At 44.0% G+C, this 21199-nt stretch overlaps 2 protein-coding genes across 8 annotated transcripts in view; one reads left to right on the top strand and one right to left on the bottom strand.

Moving 5' to 3' along the window:
* The window catches only part of PRPF40A (pre-mRNA processing factor 40 homolog A), a 46506-nt gene extending 41748 nt beyond the window's left edge, over positions 1–4758 (bottom strand). For 4 of the 7 annotated variants that reach the window (XM_075001847.1, XM_075001848.1, XM_075001849.1 and 1 more), the window contains exons 1-2: positions 3853–4758; positions 503–640 (exon numbers count right to left, since the gene is read on the bottom strand). In XM_075001847.1, the coding sequence (XP_074857948.1) occupies positions 503–640; positions 3853–4209 (495 nt within the window). In that variant the 5' untranslated portion in view covers positions 4210–4758. The remainder of the gene's footprint in view (positions 1–502; positions 641–3852) is intronic. The other 3 variants (XM_075001852.1, XM_075001853.1, XM_075001854.1) reach the window with 2 other exon arrangements.
* A 197-nt stretch (positions 4759–4955) lies between these two features.
* On the top strand, positions 4956–20802 carry ARL6IP6 (ARF like GTPase 6 interacting protein 6). The gene is made up of 4 exons (XM_075001855.1): positions 4956–5300; positions 5724–5777; positions 7655–7787; positions 20216–20802. The coding sequence occupies exons 1-4, from the start codon at positions 4976–4978 to the stop codon at positions 20307–20309; spliced, it is 606 nt and encodes a 201-aa protein (XP_074857956.1). The 5' UTR covers positions 4956–4975; the 3' UTR covers positions 20310–20802.
* Positions 20803–21199: the final 397 nt, after the last annotated feature.

Genomic DNA, 21199 nt, shown 5'->3' with positions numbered 1-21199 from the left:
GCATCTAAGAATTTTAGATCTCTTCTCTCCATCTCCTGTAATATTTTTCTGTCCCAGGTTATAAGACTTTCTTAGCACAGACTCAAAGAGGCAGAAATTTTCCAGCTTCAGCATTATGACACTGTAAGCACTTGCTAGAATTAAAAAGAGAAATTTTTTTGTTGATTTTTAGAATTTTTGTTTTTAAAACTGCCCATTGCTAGATGCACTTCAGATACCTTGAGGACTAACAGACCATCACGTAAACTAATTGTAACAAATGTTATAGATTCCAATACCAGTCCTTTCTATTTTAGTTTTGAAATCACATGAAAATGTCATGGTTTTTGTTACAGTTAGATATATTACATTACTGATGGAGAAATATATAGAAACACTAAATTTTAACGCCTATTAAACATTATTATTTTAAGCAACTCTGGGATACTTACGCGTATTTAAAATTCCCTGAGATCACTGTGGGACCTCCCCAACACCACCACACCTAGATAAGCTGCCTTACCTGTCCCATTGGTGGTCCTCCCATTGGAGGCATCATCTGGGGCATCATTCCATGTGGGACTGGTGGCATATTTGGTGGTCTCTGGCCCATTGGGTGCATTCCCATGGGTGGATAATGTGCCATGCCTGGGTGCCCCATCTGAAAGATAATGTAAATAAACAAAGATATTAATATCAAAGCACTCAAAGCTAAAACTTTAGAAATGTAGTAATACAGGACAGATACATAATAAACATTTTATTAAAGAAGGAATTTGGTCATTTACCTGACCTACCTACTGATGGTTGAATTTTTCTTCATCTAGCTAGCTATATCGAAATGCATATATATTCGCAACATAATTCTAATACGAACTACTTTCTAGATGAGTGAAAAAACTATAAAGACTAAGAACTCTTTGCTATATTTGGAGATAGCAAATGTACTTAAAAAGTCTAGTAGAATACAAGGAAAATAATGGAAACCTCCCTCAATGTGTAGAGCCTAACACGTCTACATATAGAAACACTTTCACATATAGTAGACCCCTTTCTCCGAGTTACACAACCCCCACATAACTCAAATTTCACATAAGTAGTGAGAGATGGCAACCAGGCTGCAGGAGCTTGTAGAAGCCAGGAAACCGACCAGCCCACCAGGCATGCCCACGAGAGCTGGTCAGTTTCCTGTCTCCCAGAGTGGCTGGGAGACCATGTGCTGGTCAGTTTCCCAGTCCCACAAGCAGGTGGGGAGCTGGGAACCAAGCAGCAGCCTGGCTCCTGGCTCCCTGCCACTGAGGGAAGCTGGGAAGAAGCCATGCCACCATGTTAATGTGAATTAAGTGCATATCAAAATTGCACATACCAGGGGATTACTGTACCATTCCATCTGACTATGCTTACCAGACGCATACACAAGCAGAAAAACAGATCTTTTCCCTTCAACTTTCAGAAAATTCCTTAACATCAATGCTGCTTCTTGTAGCTTAGCTCTAGTAATTTTGTTTTTTCCTACAAATACCAATATCATACACTAAACTTTTTATGACCAAAATATTTTACTTTTATTTTTAATATAAAAAAAGTGGTTCTAAAGAACGATAAGTTCTACTAAAAATTAATCTATTAGTGAATCTACACTTGACAAGGTAATACCACTGGCACTAAAAAACCCAGTGTCAGGACAGAACTGTGATCTACAAGAATATGAAACAATATGGAAGTTGACTTTGTAAAGAGCAGTTTGTTCAATAGTTTTATCCATCTAATTATTATTAGCATGTTCCTCAAAAGTTGTCAAAGTAACAAGAAGTAAGCAACTGATAAAACTCAAAACCTTAAAAGAAATCAGAAAAAATACAGAAATGGCAAATCTGTATGTCTATGATAATCCATGATCAAATTTTCTCCAACTTATCAGAGGTGGACTTTTTAAAAGGACTGATCTTGCACTGATGCGCAACTGTTATTTTGGCTTTAAAGCTCAAGTGACATCTAATCATTATTAATAGTAGGTTTTCATTACTAAGTAACTCTCTTCAGTTGTATAAAACAGATGTGTATCTCCATTATGATTCCTTCTTTCAGCAACATCCAAGACACAGGTTAAACTGAAAAAGTAATCAGAGGTTTTTCCATTATTTTATCCTTTAATTTCAATGGGCCCTTGCAAAACTTATTGAATGCAGCAAGTTTCAAAACACTGAAAAATGATGTAGATGTGATTTCTAACATACCACTGTTGACTACCCTGCTTCTTTTCCTATTTCAGTATACCAACATTAGCTTAGCTATCAATATAACATCAACTGGTATAACAAAACGAAAAATAAATGGGATAAAAAAAGCAACAGATAATCAGAGAAGTGAGATTTTACTTTGCAACCGTCTCAGAATTTGTTAAGGATTCCCAGCTTTCCAATGACACGTATCACTGACATGACAAATAAACACTATCTGGGGCTTCACACTTTTCTATGATCTCTTGTGCCTTAAATAAAAATTATTTAAAAAAAAAAACACACTGCTCACTGCATCAAAAGTAAATACAGCAGTTTCTGGATGACTGAGTAATGCAATTTGCAGTTCCTGATCATTACAGTTTTCCACAAGGAAATTCAAAAGTTACTATTAGTCACCAAACCAAAACCATATAAAAACTAACTCACAGTAAAAGTAAAAAGACTTTTCCCTTAGAAGTAATTCTGCTTCTATCTTATAATTCCACATTTTACATCATTGGATTCTTTACACAAAAATCAACGCCCCCCACCCCCCCAAAAAAAAGACCTTGTTTCTATGGGAGGCTCCCAATTACCAAAAAACCAAATATACAAGCAAAAAAAAGCATGCATATACAATTGTTTTTAAACAATTTCTTTATATTTCCCTGGCTACACTTATTATGCTAGAAGAGGTGTAATATTATTCCACCAGGATAATAAAATTGAGACACAAACGTGAAAAAATTTAGGTTAATAAGGCATATTGATTTACTCCACTTTTAGGAAGTAATACAAAATACTGTTTGAACTTCTGAGCAAGTTTAGATGTCCCACTAGAAACAGCAATGTTCTCCGCCTTTTTTTTTTAAACTGCAGATGTTACAGAAATAATCAACTGGTGGAGGGATGAATTACGTGGAAGTCCCTCCTTAAATCTCTAAATAGGTCAAACATTTATTCATTCTGATCTCAATAATTCCCCCTTTATTCTTCCAACTGGAAATCCTTGGCATTCGCTTTCCCCCAAATTCACAAGCCCTTCTTCTCAGCTTCACCGTAGTGAGAAGATCCCATTCCAGCAATATCAGGGCACTGTCTCTCCTAGGGATCTCACATAGGCCAGCTCTTTGCCAGGTTGCCTACAAACAAACATTTGCTTCGGGTCTTAATCTTGGCCCCTCAGGGCACAAACACAAGGTAGCAAAACATACCCAGAACTGTGCTTCAGACAGCTTTTGAAAAACACATAGCATTTTACACAAAACGAAAAGCCAGATCTCTGAGAGCTCGCAGTCTAAGAAGAGTTCAGTGGGAGAAGCCAGCCCCACAAATGAACGGAGCCCCCTCCGCCAAAGTCCAATCGGAGCCTTCTAAGATGCATTAGTACCCTGAGATGCACTAGCTCTACTGGAGCTGCTCCTGAAAACTCCTCGAAGGGGCTTCTAAGAAAGGCCAGAGGCGGGGTTGGACGGTGCCGCCAGGCTCCTGCTGCTCTGGGCACCATTCAGGCGCTAGCCCAGGTCCTCGGGAAAGGGCACGGAGTTGTTCCCACAGTGTCACACGCCCACAAAACAGGTGCCCCCGCAGGATACAGCCGGCAGCCATCTCTCCCCGCCCCGCTCCCTCCCCTGTTTAACTCTGCACTTACCATAAGGGATGCTCTATCCACTCCGCCCGGCCTCATGGAAGGGTTCAGGAGGCTGCCCCCACCGCATCTGCCCAGAAGCCTCCCTCGCATCGGCTGCCGCGAAGAGGGACCGAAGGGCATCAGAGGCTCGGGCTCGCCGCGGGGCGGGAGCAGCGGGGCCAGGAGGCTGACAGGCTTCCCACTCGGCCAATCCGGACGGCCTCCCAACCGGGAACTCTTCGGCGATTGGTCCGAAGCGGATGCGACGGAGCGGACAGCGTCCCCCGGCGTCAGCTGCATGAGGGGAGGGGGCTTCGGCAAGGAGAAGGGGAGCGGCTGAGGGGAGGCCGCAGCTGCCGCCGAATCCCCGCCCGACATGGTGACCCCCGGCCCAGTCCGGCACACGGAAGGACGCGAGGAGTCTTCCTCGGAAGCCGTACAGGAAACCGTTGGCGGCGCCCGGCAGGCAGGAGCGAGGGGACCCCGGCCGGGCTCGGGGGCCTACGGAGGCCGCGGGGAGCTGGAGAAAGGAATCGCGCCGGAATCGGGCGCGCGAGGAAGTCGCGTCAGGCAAGCGAACGTGCACCGCTACAGGAAAGAGAAGGGCAGATCGTCCGCCGCGGTCGAGCTGGCGGAAGGCCTCCGCTCAGCGGGGGAGCGGGCGCGCGAGGGGTGCTCGCGCTGGCCTGCGCCGCTCGCGAGGGGAAGAATCTGCGATGGGGGAACGAGTGGAGGGAATGCTGGGAAGAGGGTCACGTGGGTGATGCAGGCGGGGCTAAGGAAGCTGGAAGGAACTACTGACACTTCAGGAGGGGGGCAAGAAGCACTTTCCCATGTCTCCTAGTACTTATATCCGCGCGTGATCCCCAACCACCCCTCGGGTGGGAGTTGGTAGGTGCCTAGTTACTGATGTTCTCTTGTTTTCCCCTTCGTCGATGTGAAGTGGTACGAGCCGAGTTCAGCCTTTTCCATTCTGTTCCGGGTCGGCAATGGCTGACGGTTTCCTCCGCTCGCCTCGTCGCGCGGCTGGATTGGTAGGTGCTCGGTGACGCGGCAGTAGGAGTTCCACGGCGGGCAGTCCCGCCTCAGGTTGCGGTCCGCGTTTCGCGCCTTTCTGCTGGGGGGGCGGGTTACGGGCCGCGCCATGTCCCTGACTGGGGGTGGCGGCGGCGGCGGGCGGCTGGGCAGGTTCAGCCGGCGGGGGACCACCCCCGGGACGCCCTGGCTGGCGGGCGGAGTAGTGGCTCGGAATCTGCAGGCCGAGCTGCTGCAAGAGGAGGCGGAGGTGGTCGCGGGTGGGGGCTCTGTGTCTCAGGGCGGAGACCCGCTGCCCCGCAAGCGGAATGGCACATTGCAGGCTCTGCCGGCGGGGAAACGTTGGCCGGCCCGGGCCTGCTCGGTACTGTGTTGCCTCCTGGCTGTCTCTGCCCTCGCCTTTCTCTTGGCCATCGCTTGCCTCGTGCTCAAAGGTGAGGGGCCCATTGCCCAAGGGGAAGGCTCGCTCCTGCTTGCAGCCAGGTAGCTGAGGTGCGGTCCTTGGGGAGAGCCGGGCACCACCAGGTCGAGGCCGGCTCTGCGGCTGCCGTGGTGAAGGCGGGGCCTGACAGTGTAGTTTTGATCTTGTGTCTGTAGCCCAGGCCGGCGGGGCCCGGCAGTAGTAAGAGAGAGAGGTAAGGCAGGCGGGCCGCTCTTCCTGGTACAGAGCTTGCCCGGAGCTGCGCTGGAGCAGGGGTGTAGCTGAGGGCTCCTCGCGTTAAAGGGAGTATTGTCCAAGAGCCGGCGCTGCTGTCCCTCCCCTTCGCTGGGTAGGTGAGGCACAAGGGGGCACCTGCTGCTGGTTTCCGAAGTGGTTGTGTCAGAAAAAGCTTCATACCTGATGTCTCTCTTTGTAGATTTGCGCTCTGAGAAAGAGAAGAATGAAGATGGCGTAGAAACGGGCCTTTTAGGTATGCGTTCATACGGTTCTTTCAGTGCTTCTGCCTCTCAGACCTGGCTAGAGTAGCTTGTCTTTAATAACAGCTGTATTGAGCTTTTTGGACAAGTAGGGGGAGCTTGTGTCTAAGTTTATTTATAGCTAGGCCATGTTTACTGAATTGCTTCTCCTGACTATAACTGCCACAGTAACACATGATGGAAAGTGTCTTTTATGGCCAGAGCCCAATCATGTAGAGCCCAGAAGAAATGTTCACATTAACCACGTACTTGTCAGCATTGTAAAAGTTGGACTATAAAGGAAATTGTTTCATGTTGGTTACAAGTGGAGGGTAAATGGGTGGTGGGTTTTGTTTTTTTTTTTTTGGCAAGGCTGACATCCAACTATGAGTAAGCTACCTGTTTTACTTTGTTCTGTTGAAGCATACAGCTGGATCATTTGCATTTAGTAGCTACTTTCCTCAGAACAGTTACGCATGTTTGAAAATGATATAGAGGGCATGCATGTACCTTGTCCTTTGTAAGAGCATAACACAAGAATGGCCATGAAGTAGAAGCTCAGAGTTATGGATGTCTTGGGAATGGAGTCGTTTGGAAATCTGAAATGTTCAGTAACTTGGAACAAGATGTTATGGGGGTAGGTGGTGGGGGTGGGGAGCTGCAGTCATAATGTGCAGAAATGAGGGCAGGGCTTCTCACCCTTAATGCAGGTGGGTTGGTGCATCTGAGCCTTAGTGCTCCCCCAGGACAGGGCTTTAGACCCGATGGACTGTTGGGATGCAGGGCTTAGATCCATGATTCCTTTCCCAGCTTCAGTCCTGTGGAGGGAGCACCAGGAGTCAGTGCTCCTCACAGTTCCACTCCTGGTTTTAGTGGACTGTGTGTTTGTTTAAGCTACAGGGGGAGTGCTGGGACTGAAACTGAAGGTCAGGAGCCCCCTGCCCCAGCTGAAGCCCTGAGCCCCAGTGGCAGTATTTACTGCTGCTTTTTGATTACTTGTAGGTTCACCTGGTGTATCCAGTTGACTTGTAACTCCAGTGTTCGTATCTTTGAGGTTCTATTGTACTGGGGCTCAATGGTCCATCTAACCCGGTATCCTGCCTTCTTGCAGTGGCCAATGCCAGATGATTAGTGGGAAGTTAACAGAACAGGGTACTTAAAGAGTCATCCATCAGAAGTGTAGGCTGTGTGTTCACTGGCAATAGAATGACAAAACTTTTGTCTTTCAGGCTGTTCAACAAAACTTTTGTGGTCCACCAGTACTTATATTTACATACTGTTCCCACCTCAGCCCCCTTAATCCTCTGAAGGACAAAGTTTTGCTGCTTTGTTGACAGGAGTAGTCTACTCCTGACAAAACACAACCCACTCCTTGGGGTGGAAGTATTTTGCCACTTCTGAGGCTTTGGTCATGCACTGATCTTTAGTGACATAGCTGTGTTGACACAGCCTTGTCATTAAAAGCTATGTAATGTAGACATAACCTCAGCAGTGTTTTTAAAAAAAAAAAATCCTGAAAGACAAGTTTTGCTGTGGCAAGTGTGAGTCTGAACACTACATTGCTGGCAAGTGGTCCTGCTGACAAACCCCGCTTCTCCCACTTTAGGGAGTAGAAATATTTTGTCGGCAAAAGATCCAAAAAGCAGCGGCTATGCTGCTTGACTTTTAGGACCCAGCTTATACAATAGAAGTTGGCCCAATAAAAGATATTACCTGAACTATCTTACCTCTCTAAATGGTATATGATTAAGATCAAAGAAGAACTAGAAATGTTTTGTTTTAGGGATATAGAATATTTATACTTATATAGCTAAGCTGTGTTCTGTGAATTTTTTTTGAAATTCAGTGTTACAGTTACTTTTCTTTATCTCCCCCCCCGCCCCACCGGAAGGATTTTGGGGCTTATTTATTCTAGCTTTGACGACCGGGCTCTCATGCTGCAGCTTTTCTTGGACGGTAACTTATTTTGATTCCTTTGAGCCTGGAATGTTTCCTCCAACTCCACTTTCACCTGCACGATTTAAGTAAGTACTCATTAAAATAATAAATGTAATTGCAAGGATTGGATGATCAACTTTTCTATTCACAAGACACTGTACAATATGAGAAGTATTTGTATAAGTTTCACATTGGTCTATTTGGCTGGGTCTACGCTTGCCCCCAACTTCAAAGGGGGCATGTGAATCAGGGCTATGGGAAATTACTAATACACAGCACTTCATTAGGCTAATTCTCCCCCATGGCAACTTTGAAGCATCAGACTGGAAGTGACCATGGCTACAGGCTGGGGAGAATTAGCCTAATGAAGTGCTGCGTATTCACCACAGCACTTCATTAGTAATCGCCTGTCACCCTGATTAACATGCCCCCCCATGAAGATGGGTGTAAGTTTTAAGACACATTAAGGGCTTGTCTAATTGATCTGGATGCACATGGATTGGATACAAGGTTTTCTGTGTAAATGTCCTAATGCTGAGAAAGTAACACAAACAGTTGATTTATTGTCTGATACTCTTCTGTTGTCTTTGGACAAACAGATTTCAAAAACACTAAGTACACTTTAGCACGCAGGACCTCAAAGTAACTTTCTCTCTTCTGACTGAAGAAAGTCTTAATGTGTTTCCTGGAGTTAGGAGTCAATTAACACTTAACTCTGGTCTACACTACTGAATTAGGTTAACATAAGGCAATTTATGTAAACCTAACTTTGTAAGTATCTACATTTTCCCCTCTGATCCAACCTAGCTCCACCTTTGAAAGAAGCAAAACACTTTCTCATGGATTAAGTCAATGCTTTGTTGGTGTAGGTGTAGCATTACGTACATCGACAGTTGCTGCCTTCAAAAACCATTCCATAAAGCCCCCTGGCAATTAAATTAGTGCAAGCTCATCTGGTGAGGACATGTATTAATGACACAAGGAGTGTAGTGTGGATGTGTTAAACTGATACAATTACTGCGCTGGCTACATGTTAGCATAACTGAGGTTAAATTAATTTTGCAGGTAAACTTGCCCTTAGTGAATATTAGATTGAATATTCTGATCGTTTAGGTTAAAGGTAGAAATATTAAATATACCTCTAATTGTATTAAAATTAGGCTTATCTTGCCTACCAAAGAAAGATAGTGTTTGCTCCTAATGTATCTGTTTTGACTACCAATGTGGGGAGTAATCTGCTGAAATCTGTTTTTCAATTGCAAGTGAAGCAGTCTCCTTGAATATGCTAAAGCAAGTTGATGTAGTATTTTGGCAAAGGAGCATTAAGAATTTCTGCGATTAAAGTAGGCTTATTAAACATATTACACCAAATTAACCACATATCATTATGCAGTTTTTGGTATTGCAAGAAGCTATAGCATATCCAGACTTTTATAATTTGCATAAAATGATATAAATAAAAATATGGCTGTTATGTTTAACTTTAGTTCTTGCACTGGGAACAAAATTTGAATTGTTACTGTAGTACACAGCTACTCCTCAAACATAATCTGAAAGGCAAAAGAGCATTTTATGACCTAGAAAGCATTTCAAATGATGTTAAGTTTGTGTATTTAAGTCAAAAATTTCAAATGATGTTAAGTTAAACTTGAGAGAGTTAAACTTGTACTCTCATAATTTTTATAAGCATTTGGAAATAAAACTTGATTGCTATGATAAAAGGTTTCCAAAACTGTAATGATGTGCTCTTTCATAGGCATACTTCAATACGTTTCACAATATAGTTCAATCTGAGATTCAGCTATTGTAAAGTTTAAAAAAAAAAAAATACTCTGTCACACAAGAAGCCAGAATGACTATTTGAATAGAAATTTCTTCTATGTAGCATTTCTAGTTTTTGTAAATACTGACTTAAGCTGCAGTAAAACAAGCAATTCTGATGTAGGACTAGCGTATTAAGTTGGTGGGTCTGGACCTTTCCAAAACAGCTTGATTGTTTAATAATCTGTACAATAAACTAAGATTTTAAAACTAGCCTGTATAAGACTGTTTACCAATTTCTCTCCATTTGCTGGCTTGATGCAGGAGTTGAGGTACTTCCTTGATATTTAGCACTTGACACACTAACAAAATAATTCCATTCCAAACAGCTGAATGTACTGCCTTGCATGTTGAATAGTGACAGAGAGATAGCTGTGTTAGTCTGTGGTCTATCAAAACAGATAGAATACACACCATCTGTTTTGATAGACCACAGACTAACACAGCTATCTCTCTGTCACTATTCCTTGATATTATTTGTTGATCTTCTGCTGCCCATCCATGATGTTGGTGCACAAACCCTGTCTAAAACTAAGAAACTGAAGCCACAGCTGCAAATCAGTAAATTTCAACATACCTTTAATTTACTTAATTAGAAACTTTGCTTGAGAGAAACTCTATGTAGAAAAAGAATATCTGACAAACAAGTTGACTGAATTATATTGCGTATGGAAATTCAGTAGTTCAAATGAGTGCTTAGAGTTGGGACTTTTTTAAATGAACATAATGAACTTAAACTCATAGTTATTACTGAAAACTTATCTGCTCTTACAGCTGAAATCTGGGTTCTATCCAAATGAAATTGTAGACATTTTCTCTGGGTTTTTTTATTATTTGAGGTTTTTGTGCAGTATGTAAGATGCATATTACAGTAGAAAATATGACTAAAGCCATAAACACTAGCAGTGGGGCTTTGTGGAAAATGTGGTACCTGTAATCATTTATGATTCATCTTTTGAAAATGACAAGTGAGGTGGTACGTCTCAGCACTTTATTTTGTGCATTGATTAACTCAACACTTTCAGTGAAGTAAGTTAGGTAAAAATTTCATTCACTTTGTAATCTTTTGCCTTTAATGGGGTAGGGGAAGTTAAAACACGTTTTCATAAGAATACAAAAAAACTGTTTAACTGCAACTCTAAACATCACTCAGACGTCTTTCTTTTGTTTGTGTATCATGGAGGAATGCTAAGTGGATGTTTTGGATATTTTAACATTAAATATGACCATTCAGAGTGCCTTTAATATAGCTTTATTTTCTTTGTAAAATGAACAGCCCTTACAATCAAATGCATGGACAAAATTTTGTATATTCACATTGTATTTCCAGTTTTGAAATTAATACTTGTTGCTCAGTTTTCACTTTTCCTTGGCATGTTTTGAAAGAGTACGTATACTTTCATGAGGAAAAGTCAGAAACTTGTGTATGTGTGCTTTAAATACAGAACAGGAGTGGGAGAACGTTTAAACAAATTTTCTTTCTACTGTGGAACATTGATAATTAGAATAGTATTGATTTCATTCAGATATTTTAGTTTAAAACTCTTTACAAATTATTGTTGGAAATACATTTAAAATTCATTTTATAGATATAAAAATGTTTAAATGCTTCCAAGAGTAATTTTTGTATAAAAAATCAACTTCCCATCAAGACTTTTATTTTTAATTATATAAACAAAAATCTTAATGGTAAGTTACTCTTTTAAGTTGCAAAAGCAACGAGGGGTCCTGTAGCACCTTATAAACTAACAAATATATGAGCATAAGCTTTCGTGGGCAAAGACCCACTTCATCAGATGCAGGTAGTGGAAATTTGCAGAGGCAGGTATAAATAGGCAGGCTGGAGCAAGGCTGGAGATAACGAGTAACTCGGTCAGGGAGGGTGAGGCCTATTAGCAGTAGTTGATCTGGAGGTGTGAACACCAAGAGAGGAGAAACTGCTTTTGTATTTAGCTAGCCATTCACAGTCTTTGTTTAATCCTGAACTGAGGGTGTCAAATTTGCAGATGAAATGCACCTCAGCAGTTTCTCTTTGGAGTCTGGTTTTAAAATTCTTTTGCTGTAGGATAGCTACTTTTAAATCTGTTACTGTGTGTCCTGGGAGATTGAAGTGTTCTCCTACAGGCTTTTGTACATTGCCATTTCTGATATCCGACTTGTGTGCATTTATTTGGTTCTGTAGGGACTGTCCAGTTTGTCCAATGTATATAGCAGAGGGGCACTGCAGGCACATGATGGCATATATTACATTGGTAGACGTGCAGCTGAATGAACCCGTGATGGTGTGACTGACCTGGTTAAGTCCTGTGATGGCGTTGCTGGTGTAAATATGTGGGCAGAGCTGGCACCGAGGTTTGTTGCATGGGTAGGTTCCTGAGTTAGGGTTGCTGTGGTGTGGTGTATAGTTGCTGGTGAGAATTTGCTTCAGATTGTCTGTGGGCAAGGACTGGCCTGCCTCCCAAGGCCTGTGAAAGTTGGGCATCACTATCCAGGGTGGGTTGTAAATCACTGATGATGCGCTGGAGGGGTTTTAGCTGAGGACTGTAGGTGATGGCCAGTGGTGTTCTGTTGGTTTCTTTCTTGGGCTTGTCCTGTAGTAGGAGTCTTCTGGGTATATGTCTGGCTCTGTTGATCTGTTTCCTTACTTCCTCGGGCAGGTATTGTACTTTCAAGAATGCTTGGTAAAGATCCTGTAGGTGTTTGTCTGTGTAAGAGGGGTTGGAGCAAATGTGGCTGTATCTTAGCGCTTGGCTGTAGACAATGGATTGTGTGGTCTGTCTAGGATGGAAGCTGGAGGCATGAAGGTAGGCATAGCGATCAGTGGGTTTACAGGATAGGGTGGTGGTTATGCGGCCGTCATGTATTTGGACCATGGTGTCCAGGAAGCGGATCTCCTGTGTAGACTGGTCCAGGATGAAGATGTCGTCGATGTAGCATAGGTAGAGACGGGGTGTTAGTGGATGAGAGTTGAGGAAGTGCTACATCGATGACATCTTCATCATCTGGACCCATGAGAAAGAGACTCTGGAGGAATTCAACTAGGATTTTAACAACTTCCACCCCACCATCAACCTCAGCCTGGACCAGCAACTGGACACCACACCACAGCAACTATAACTCAGGAATCTACCCATGCAACAAACCTCGGTGCCAGCTCTGCCCACATATCTACACCAGCAGAGCCATCACAGGACCTAACCAGATCAGTCACACCATCACGGGTTCATTCAGCTGCACGTCTACCAATGTAATATATGCCATCATGTGCCTGCAGTGCCCCTCTGCTATATACATTGGACAAACTGGACAGTCCCTACAGAACCGAATAAATGCACACAAGTCGGATATCAGAAATGGCAATGTACAAAAGCCTGTAGGAGAGCACTTCAATCTCCCAGGACACACAGTAACAGATTTAAAAGTAGCTATCCTACAGCAAAAGAATTTTAAAACCAGACTCCAAAGAGAAACTGCTGAGGTGCATTTCATCTGCAAATTTGACACCCTCAGTTCAGGATTAAACAAAGACTGTGAATGGCTAGCTAAATACAAAAGCAGTTTCTCCTCTCTTGGTGTTCACACCTCCAGATCAACTACTGGTAGTAGGCCTCACCCTCCCTGACTGAGTTAACCTCGTTATCTCCAGCCTTGCTCTGGCCTATTTATACCTGCCTCTGCAAATTTCCACTACCTGCATCTGACGAAGTGGGTCTTTGCCCACAAAAGCTTATGCTCATACATTTCTGTTAGTCTTTAATGTGCCACAGGACCCCTCGTTGCTTTTGCAGATCCAGACTAACACGGCTACCCCTCTGATCTTTTAAGTTGGACTTACAATTTACAATCTTAGAGCGAATTTCAGTTTCTAGAATGTTATACATTTTAAAAAATCAATCAGCAATGCATTTTGTAATCTAGCCAGCAGAGTGTGTGCTTACACAGAAAATAGCTTCCATACCTAAAGTGTATAAGATGCCTTCTCTCTTTTTTTTCAGCAGAAAGCAACAAGGAGTTCAGTGGTACCTTAAGGACTATTAATTTTATTATGGCATAAGCTTTCCTGAGTTATAACTCACTTGGTCAGAAGCATGGCATGAAAGAAAAAGAAATTAATGGTAGGGATACCGAGATGGGAGTGTTACATCAGAGCTAATTCAATTAGGGTAGATGTAGATCAGAAGGTAAGACTATCTAAAGGGGAAAATTACTTATTGTAGGGAGAGAGCTAAATGGGGGTGGGGGGGCTGGCTTATAACAGAAACATCTTTTGCCTTTTTTTTGAGTTCCAGCAACCTTTTCCTGGTGAATTAAGCCTTTATTTCTAGTTGATATATTTGGATGCCTCAGAGTTCAACTTGAGACACACAGTGCCCTGTTTGCAGTGGTGCTAAATGTCCATAATTTGCAACTAAGTCATTGAAGGCATTGGTGCTCATCACCTCTGGAAAAATCAGGCCTGTGGTATGGCAGGTGGGGTAACGAAAAACAGAAGCATCTGAAATTAGTAGATGCTTTTGAAAAAAATTTATGCTTTTGCTCTTTGGAACCAGAGATTTTGGACTGTGTCTGCACAGGAGCCCGCTGTCGAAAGGGCAAAATTGAAAGCCAGAATCAAAATCCTGGCAGACAACCACACGGCAAAGGCAGATCTCAGGTCTGACCGCCTCTTTCGACAGTCTGTCTTGTTCTTTTGAAAGGGAGCGTCCACATTTGTGTGAGCACTCTTTCGAAAGAAGGGAGGCGGAGATGCTGCAGGTGGGGTTGCACAGCTGCCAAGCACCTCTGGGGCCCATAGCCGGCCACTTCGTTAAAGGCCCCCACCCCCACTCCCCCACCCTGCACGAGGTGAGGTCTGCTGAGCTGCCAGCAGTGATGCAGCCCCCAATGCCTGACTGAACCATGCCTGCCAGGTGGCGGAGAGGACCTTTGGCTGCCTGAAGGGCCAGTGGCGTTGCCTCCTTGCCCACCTGGATGTTGGCCTCCAGAACATCCCCCAGGTTGTGGGCGTGTGCTGCACACTCCACAACATTATTGAGAGCAAGGGGGAGGCCTTGGTCCAGGGGTGGGCAGGTGACGTTGGCATGGGCTTCCCCCAGCCAGCTGTTGCACCCGGTTGCCAGGCCCACCATGAGGGGGTATGGGTCCATGAGGCCCTGCGGGCCCATTTTGATCAGGGAGACCCTGAGCACCTCCCTGGCCTTCCCCTGAGGGCCTCCCACCCACCATCTCCCCAACAAGCACACATCTCAGGTTCTTTGGAAGATAAAACTGTGGATTATTGAAAACTGGTAAACTCTCTTATGTGCACAACAAAAACTGGAACCAATATACAAGGGCGACAACTATATACAAATGGGGGACCAGCGGATGGCTTGGCTATCAGCCCATCAATCTGGGGTAGGTATAGAGGGGCATGACCCCCGGCGGCTACAGGTCGCTACCCCTTGTCTGCAGTCACTGGTGCGGCCGGCTGGGGGCCCCGAGGACCGGCAGGTACGATCGGGATGCCTCCACAGGCCAGTCTTCAGTCCCAGTGGGCTCTGGTCCTGGGGGCCTGGCAGGCGGCGTGGCAGGTGGCATGGCAGGTGGGGTGGCAGGCGAGGCAGATGGGGTGGTGGGGCATCAAGTGGAGCGACGGGGAGGGCAGTGGGGGTGGGCAGCAGGGGGCGAGAGCTAGGTGACAGCCTCCCAGATCGACCTAGCTATGTCCTGGAGTACAGCCATGAATACTTGCCACACCGCCCAGTGCTGAGTGGACTCCTCCCAGTCAAAGCGGAGCCTCTCCTCGGCCACCTCCCCCTGCCCCCAGAGAGCTGCCAGGAGCTGCGGGTCCATGGGGGCCATCCCCTGGGTCCAGCGGTGGCATGCCTGTCCTGGCCTCGGTGGTGTCACCGTTCATTGGTGGTGCCTGACCACTGGCGGGCTCTTGGGGACCATGGAGGGTGCCTGGTTGCCTGGGGCCTCAGATGGTGCAGCTGCGGAGAGGGAGGGGAAGGCTGTTAGTGCTGTGCCCTGGCCCATGGCCCATTCCCCCCCGCATCTTTCCTTGGGTGCTGGGTCTCCGTCCATATTGGTGGGTGTGGTGTCTCCATTGCATGGTCTCCCTGCCCTTGGGGTTACGGCGCAGTGCTGTCCATGGGTGTGGGTGCTGACAGGCGCTGGGGGAGGGGTGGGGCTCCTGGTTGTGTCTGGGGCCTGGGGTGTGTGTCCTGTGGGGTACGTACCTGAGTGTCCACTGCCACGATTGGGGAAACCCCGGTGGGCTGACGCCTGGCTGGTGTTCTAGGAGGGGAGGTCTGTGAGGACCCCTCCTCCCTCACTACTGGACCCCTCCTCCGCCATGCTGACGGGTGGGCCCCGGGGTGTGGGGCTGGCCTCGAGGCCGGATTCTGGCTCCGAGGCCCGCTGGGACTCCTTGGCTGCGGTGTCCAATGTGGCCTGGGAGGAGGAGGTGTCCAAGGGGCCCAGGATGGCCCTGAGCTCCCTGTAGTGGGGCAAGCGGTGGGGGAAGCCCCAGACTGGCTGGCCTGCCGAAACTCCTTCACCTTGCTCCGGATGTGATCCGGAGAGCGGCCAGGGTGAGCCTGGGTGGCCAGGCCCTTGGCCAGTCGGGTGAATGCTTCCCTTTTCCGCCACTTGCTCCCCATCACATGGAGCACCTCCTCCTCACCCCCACCAGGTCTCAGAGCTCGGCCTCTGACCAGGAGGGTCCCTGTTGCTTTTTGGCCCCCCATTTGGCTGGGGGCATGCTGGGGGCTGGCTATGCCATGGCTGGTGGATGTGTGGACTGGGGCCTCTGGAAAGCGTGCAGGGCTAGCACATGCACGTGCTGCTGCCTGCACGATCTCAGCTTTCTGCCACAGGAAATCCAGGTCCGTTGTGCTTTAAGGGCTGCTGCACGCGGCGACCATAGAGCCCTGCAGGGACTGGACAGCATGTCTCAACCCCTCAGCTGATGGCCACCATGGAGCACCCCGCTATTTCGAAGTAGCGGGATGCGGATTGTCTACACACACCCTACTTTGACATTGAACATCGAAGTAGGGCGCTGTTCCCATCTTCGGTTAGGAATAGCGATTTTGACGTCTTGCCGTCTAACGTTGATTTCAACATCAAAATAGCGCACCACACGTATAGATGCAACGCGTGCTATTTTGATGTTGTGCCGGCTACTTCGAAGTAGTGGGCTAGTGTAGACGCAAACTTAATGTTTAATTTTATGGTGGAAGAAATAAGCAGTAAAATAGAGAAGGCTATGCTCATTTCAAGAAGTGTTTAAAAATATCCTTACTTTTCAAGATCAAATGTACAACATTCTATGAAATTTCACATATTGCTGTGGGGAAAAAGCTAACAAAATGTTTGCCATTTCTTGGGTGTCAGAGACAGCTCCTGAATTAAGATTTTTGAAAAGCTGATTGAAGGGCTTTTACCGAATGTTGTGGGTACCTTAGATAACAGTCGCAGTAGCAAATATTGTCTTATAAATTGTAATGGTGTAAGGATAGATGCTTCAAGGAAACACTTTAAAGTAAAGTTTTTAAGGTAACATTTTCAAATTTCCTTAATTGCATTTTCATAAGTGACCTATACTACTAAATCTCAATGAAAGTCACTGAGTTTCTTTTGAAAATTTTACCTTTTTTTTGTTTCCTGCAAGCAGCACAGAATTAACAGCTTGGGTGACTTTGCACACATGGGAGAATGTTCTTAATGTTCTATATCTGAAAAGAGTATTGTGTTAATTTTGCTGAAGATACTATCAAGAAAATGTAATTTCCTTAAATTGATACGTAATTGCACTGGGGTTTTACCTGCAAAGTGAAATAGTAGATTACAGAAAATTATGTTTTCCTTTTATCCATTGAAGACAAATAAGCATTCTTCCATATGTGCACTATCTCATTTCTGTTCAATATAAGTAAGTTTGGCTTCTGAAATTATTCTTTTAAATATCAGCTTAATTAAAAGATAAAAGCAATCTACTATTTATTTATTTATTTATTTACTGTTATGACATTTCTGTTGAAATAGACGGAAAACTTAGCTTTGTATTACCTCAGGGCTTTTTTGTCTGGTGTTTCTTTGATATTCAACTGCACAGAGCAGATTGGCAATCCATATGGTGTCACATGGGAAATTAAATCAGTTGGACAGTGCCAAATGTTATCTGAACACCTGGTTGAATTTGGCACTGTTAAGCAATAATGCAGCCTTGCTTATTACACAATGGAAGATGTCTTTGAATCCAAACTTTCTAAAACATGTCAAAATTAAAAATTATTGAACACACTTGCTCATCTTTTGATTTATACACCTAAATGTGATTAAAGCTTTTTATAATGCCTCTCCTTTTTGCACTGTGACCGTGTAAGATGTAGCATGTGCTCCAGTCGAGCCACCTTTAAACAGACATTCCTTGTCTGAACTACTGTTACATTAGCATAGCTCAGAAGTGCAGTTACTCATTGATGGGAGTCGTGCTAGAAATTCAGCCCTCTGCTGCTTAAATTGACTGGGTAGTTCAGGATTGAACTTTAATGTCCCTAAGGAGTTTGTTCAGCTCCTGTGGTGCTACAAGTTTCAGACCAGTAGGATGAAAGTTAACCTTTATGGTTCTCTCCGATTAAGAGAGACTGTGGAACACACAGAGAAGGAGCTGTGACAGTTACAAGTAAAAATCTTGTTTATATTTTAAGTTACACTAACGCATACATTCATAATTTGAGAGGATCCAAGCCATCACCAATACCTTTAAACATGGTCAGATACCCAAATGTAATAGTCTAATGAGTCTCTCAACAACCTGGGAAACTTGTACCTTGTTCTGACCTTGCCTAATACTTTATACGTATATATGATAGTTCCAGCCCTCCTTTTCCTGGCCTGTACTTCTACATGCTACAAATTCTGAGGTGCCCTGCTTTTCCTAAATTATCTGAGACTTTTCTTAACTTTTGTCTCTGGCTACGGTTATTACAACTCACTCGACAAAACTCAGAGCCTTATACACACAATGCATTTTGTCAACAGAGCGGATCAAAAGATCGATCCGCTTTTATGTGTAGACATGATCCGGTGAAATTTCTGTTGTCAGAGCATCTCTTGGGACAGTAGCTTCTGTAGACAGATCACTGTAGTGTAACCATAGCCATACTGTTTCCAGAGTAGCCTGTAATCAGCGCTAAATTTACTGTGATGTTACAATTAGGTGTATTACAGTGTGGACAGGTACATTGTAGCATCACCTTCTGTAGTATCACTGTTGGCCCATTTTTTTACAGTGATCATGTGGTTTCATTGGCATACGGTTAGTCTTAGATAAACTCACCCATGTAAAGTTTCCTTAAGCCTGACACCAAGCATTGATAAACTGAAATCTTACAGGCTTTAGCCTGTTGGGCCTGCATTACAGACTTGCATTCATGGCCCCTAAATATCTGCCTTCTACTCCCATAGTCTTCACACACTTGTTTACATATGGTATAATTGGTGAGTTTAACCTTGGCAATAGCACTGCCGTGATACAATGAGCTAATATTTTTTATAAAAGTGAAAGTTTTTTGTCACTGAAACTGAACATTTTCCAGACAACAATTGCATTGCAGTGTACACTCACTGTTTTGTTGCCAAAAGGCAATTTTTGGCAACAGAACTCGGTAATGTAGACAAGGCCTGAGTCCCATACTGAAGAATATACAGCTAATCTGTCTGTAACTGGTGAAATGATCATCTGTTAAATCACTTATTTTACATTATCAAGTTTTTGAGTTGTTATAAAGAGACAAATAGTGACATTCATACCTTGAAGCTACTCCTCAGTCTGTTCCATGGCACAGGTTTACCTGTGGAAGGCTAGCTTCAGAACTATAAAACATAACATCATATTTTAAGTGATAGCTTTTTGTTGCAGAATCAGCAGCCACAACATTTTAGAAAATATAATTCTGGTTATAATGCAAAATTTGTATTAACTGTATTTTATAAATTAGATCCAGTGGTTGCAGAACTATCTGTTTGTCCTAAAAAACATACTACTGTTTATGTGAAAAATACATGGGGATGGGCATGTTCATAGTCTTGTCACAAAATGTGGTGGGAAAACAGTTGGAAACAAATTTTCTTCTCCTTTGGTTGAGCTTTAAATGGGACTTGTATGATGTGTAAGCTGTTCTTTGTAACAGGGTGTTTTGGTGAATTCTTAATGTACTGATTCCTCCTGGAAATCTAGAACATCTTTATAATTAGATAAAATAGTGCTTAGCTCAATTGTGCGTACTGTTGTTGCTTATGAATAGTATTTTAACAATCCCGTCCTCCTCCTCTTTCTCCTATTCTACCCTTCACCAATATTAGCTTCTTAAAATTAGAAATATTCATGCCTATTCAATTCTCTGGAGTCTGAACAGAGAGGAAGCAAGTATTATAGTTAGAGGTTCTTGTGAATATTGGCAGAAGCTCACTCTGAGCTCAAGAGAATCTAATTTGCTTCTGATAGTCACAACCTCTTTAAAGCCATCATAGTTATCCAAAGCCCGTCTTGAATTGTAAACCAGTATGTCACTTTCCAATCTCCTTAACCAGTTTTTGCTTTTAAAACCATAAATGCCTTATTATACATTGAGTAACTTCATTGTGAGTTCGGATTCTTAGTGTTCTGTTCTATTAATTAGCATTCTGTTTTTCTCTATAGGAGACTGACGGGGCATTCCTTTCACATGGGCTATAGTATGGCAATACTGAACGGCATTGTGGCAGCTCTCACAATAGTATGGTGTCTCATTTGAATCCAACACTGGCTGAGTGGTGATCTTCAGCAGTCCAAGATGCACATACAAACTGCTATAAAACAGTCTGGTTTGCCTTTTTTTTAACAACCTTGTGGAATGAGATTTTACATCTTGGATACAAATGTCTGCCATTCGCTGTATGCTTCAGATTTATAGGGGAAAATATTTATTGGGTGTTTGAGTTGCAGTAAGAGTTGGGGTGGGGAAATACTATGTGTTTATGGGCAATATGTGAATTTGTCTTAAAACAAGAAGTATTTACAAATGGAAAATATTTTAAACTCCTGGAGGGACAGTTTTTAAATTCCTTTATAATAATCTTCTATGTATTTCTAGCTATACTACAGAAAATAGTAGCCTCATACCTGACACGTATGAGTTTAACCATATAATTAACATATAGTGTTAATAAATGCCACTAACTTTCCTTTAACTGTACATGTCATGTAACTTGTACTTGGCCTAGGCAGTAAAAACTAGATTGACTTTTGCTAGTCTAATAAATTTTATAGTCTAATTTGACTGTATTCACACAATACTTGTTTGTAACACTGTAGAGCAGTGGTGTCCAAAAGCAAGACACCCCATCACCACATGGCCCTTTTCACTACCACCGCTGTAGCCAGGCAACCTACCCTCCTGTCCCCAGTGACTCTCTGGAGCTGCCCAGCCCCAAGCTGCGCAGTTCCTGAGCTATTGCCGTGTGGCACTCAAGGAGCTGCCATGGGAGCCCCTGAGCCGCCATACCACCATCCAAGCAACCAAACCAGCCTGCCAAGCCGCATTCACCTTATGTGGCGAACAGGAAGCATATTGGACATCACAGCTGGAGAGAAACCTTCATTTAAATATTAAATTCTCTTAAAATCAAAATAGTTCACTTCAAT

The sequence above is a fragment of the Carettochelys insculpta genome, chromosome 8 (genome assembly GCF_033958435.1).
Source record: "Carettochelys insculpta isolate YL-2023 chromosome 8, ASM3395843v1, whole genome shotgun sequence".
Lineage (NCBI taxonomy): Eukaryota > Metazoa > Chordata > Testudines > Carettochelyidae > Carettochelys > Carettochelys insculpta.
This window is presented reverse-complemented; position numbering and strand designations above follow the sequence as displayed.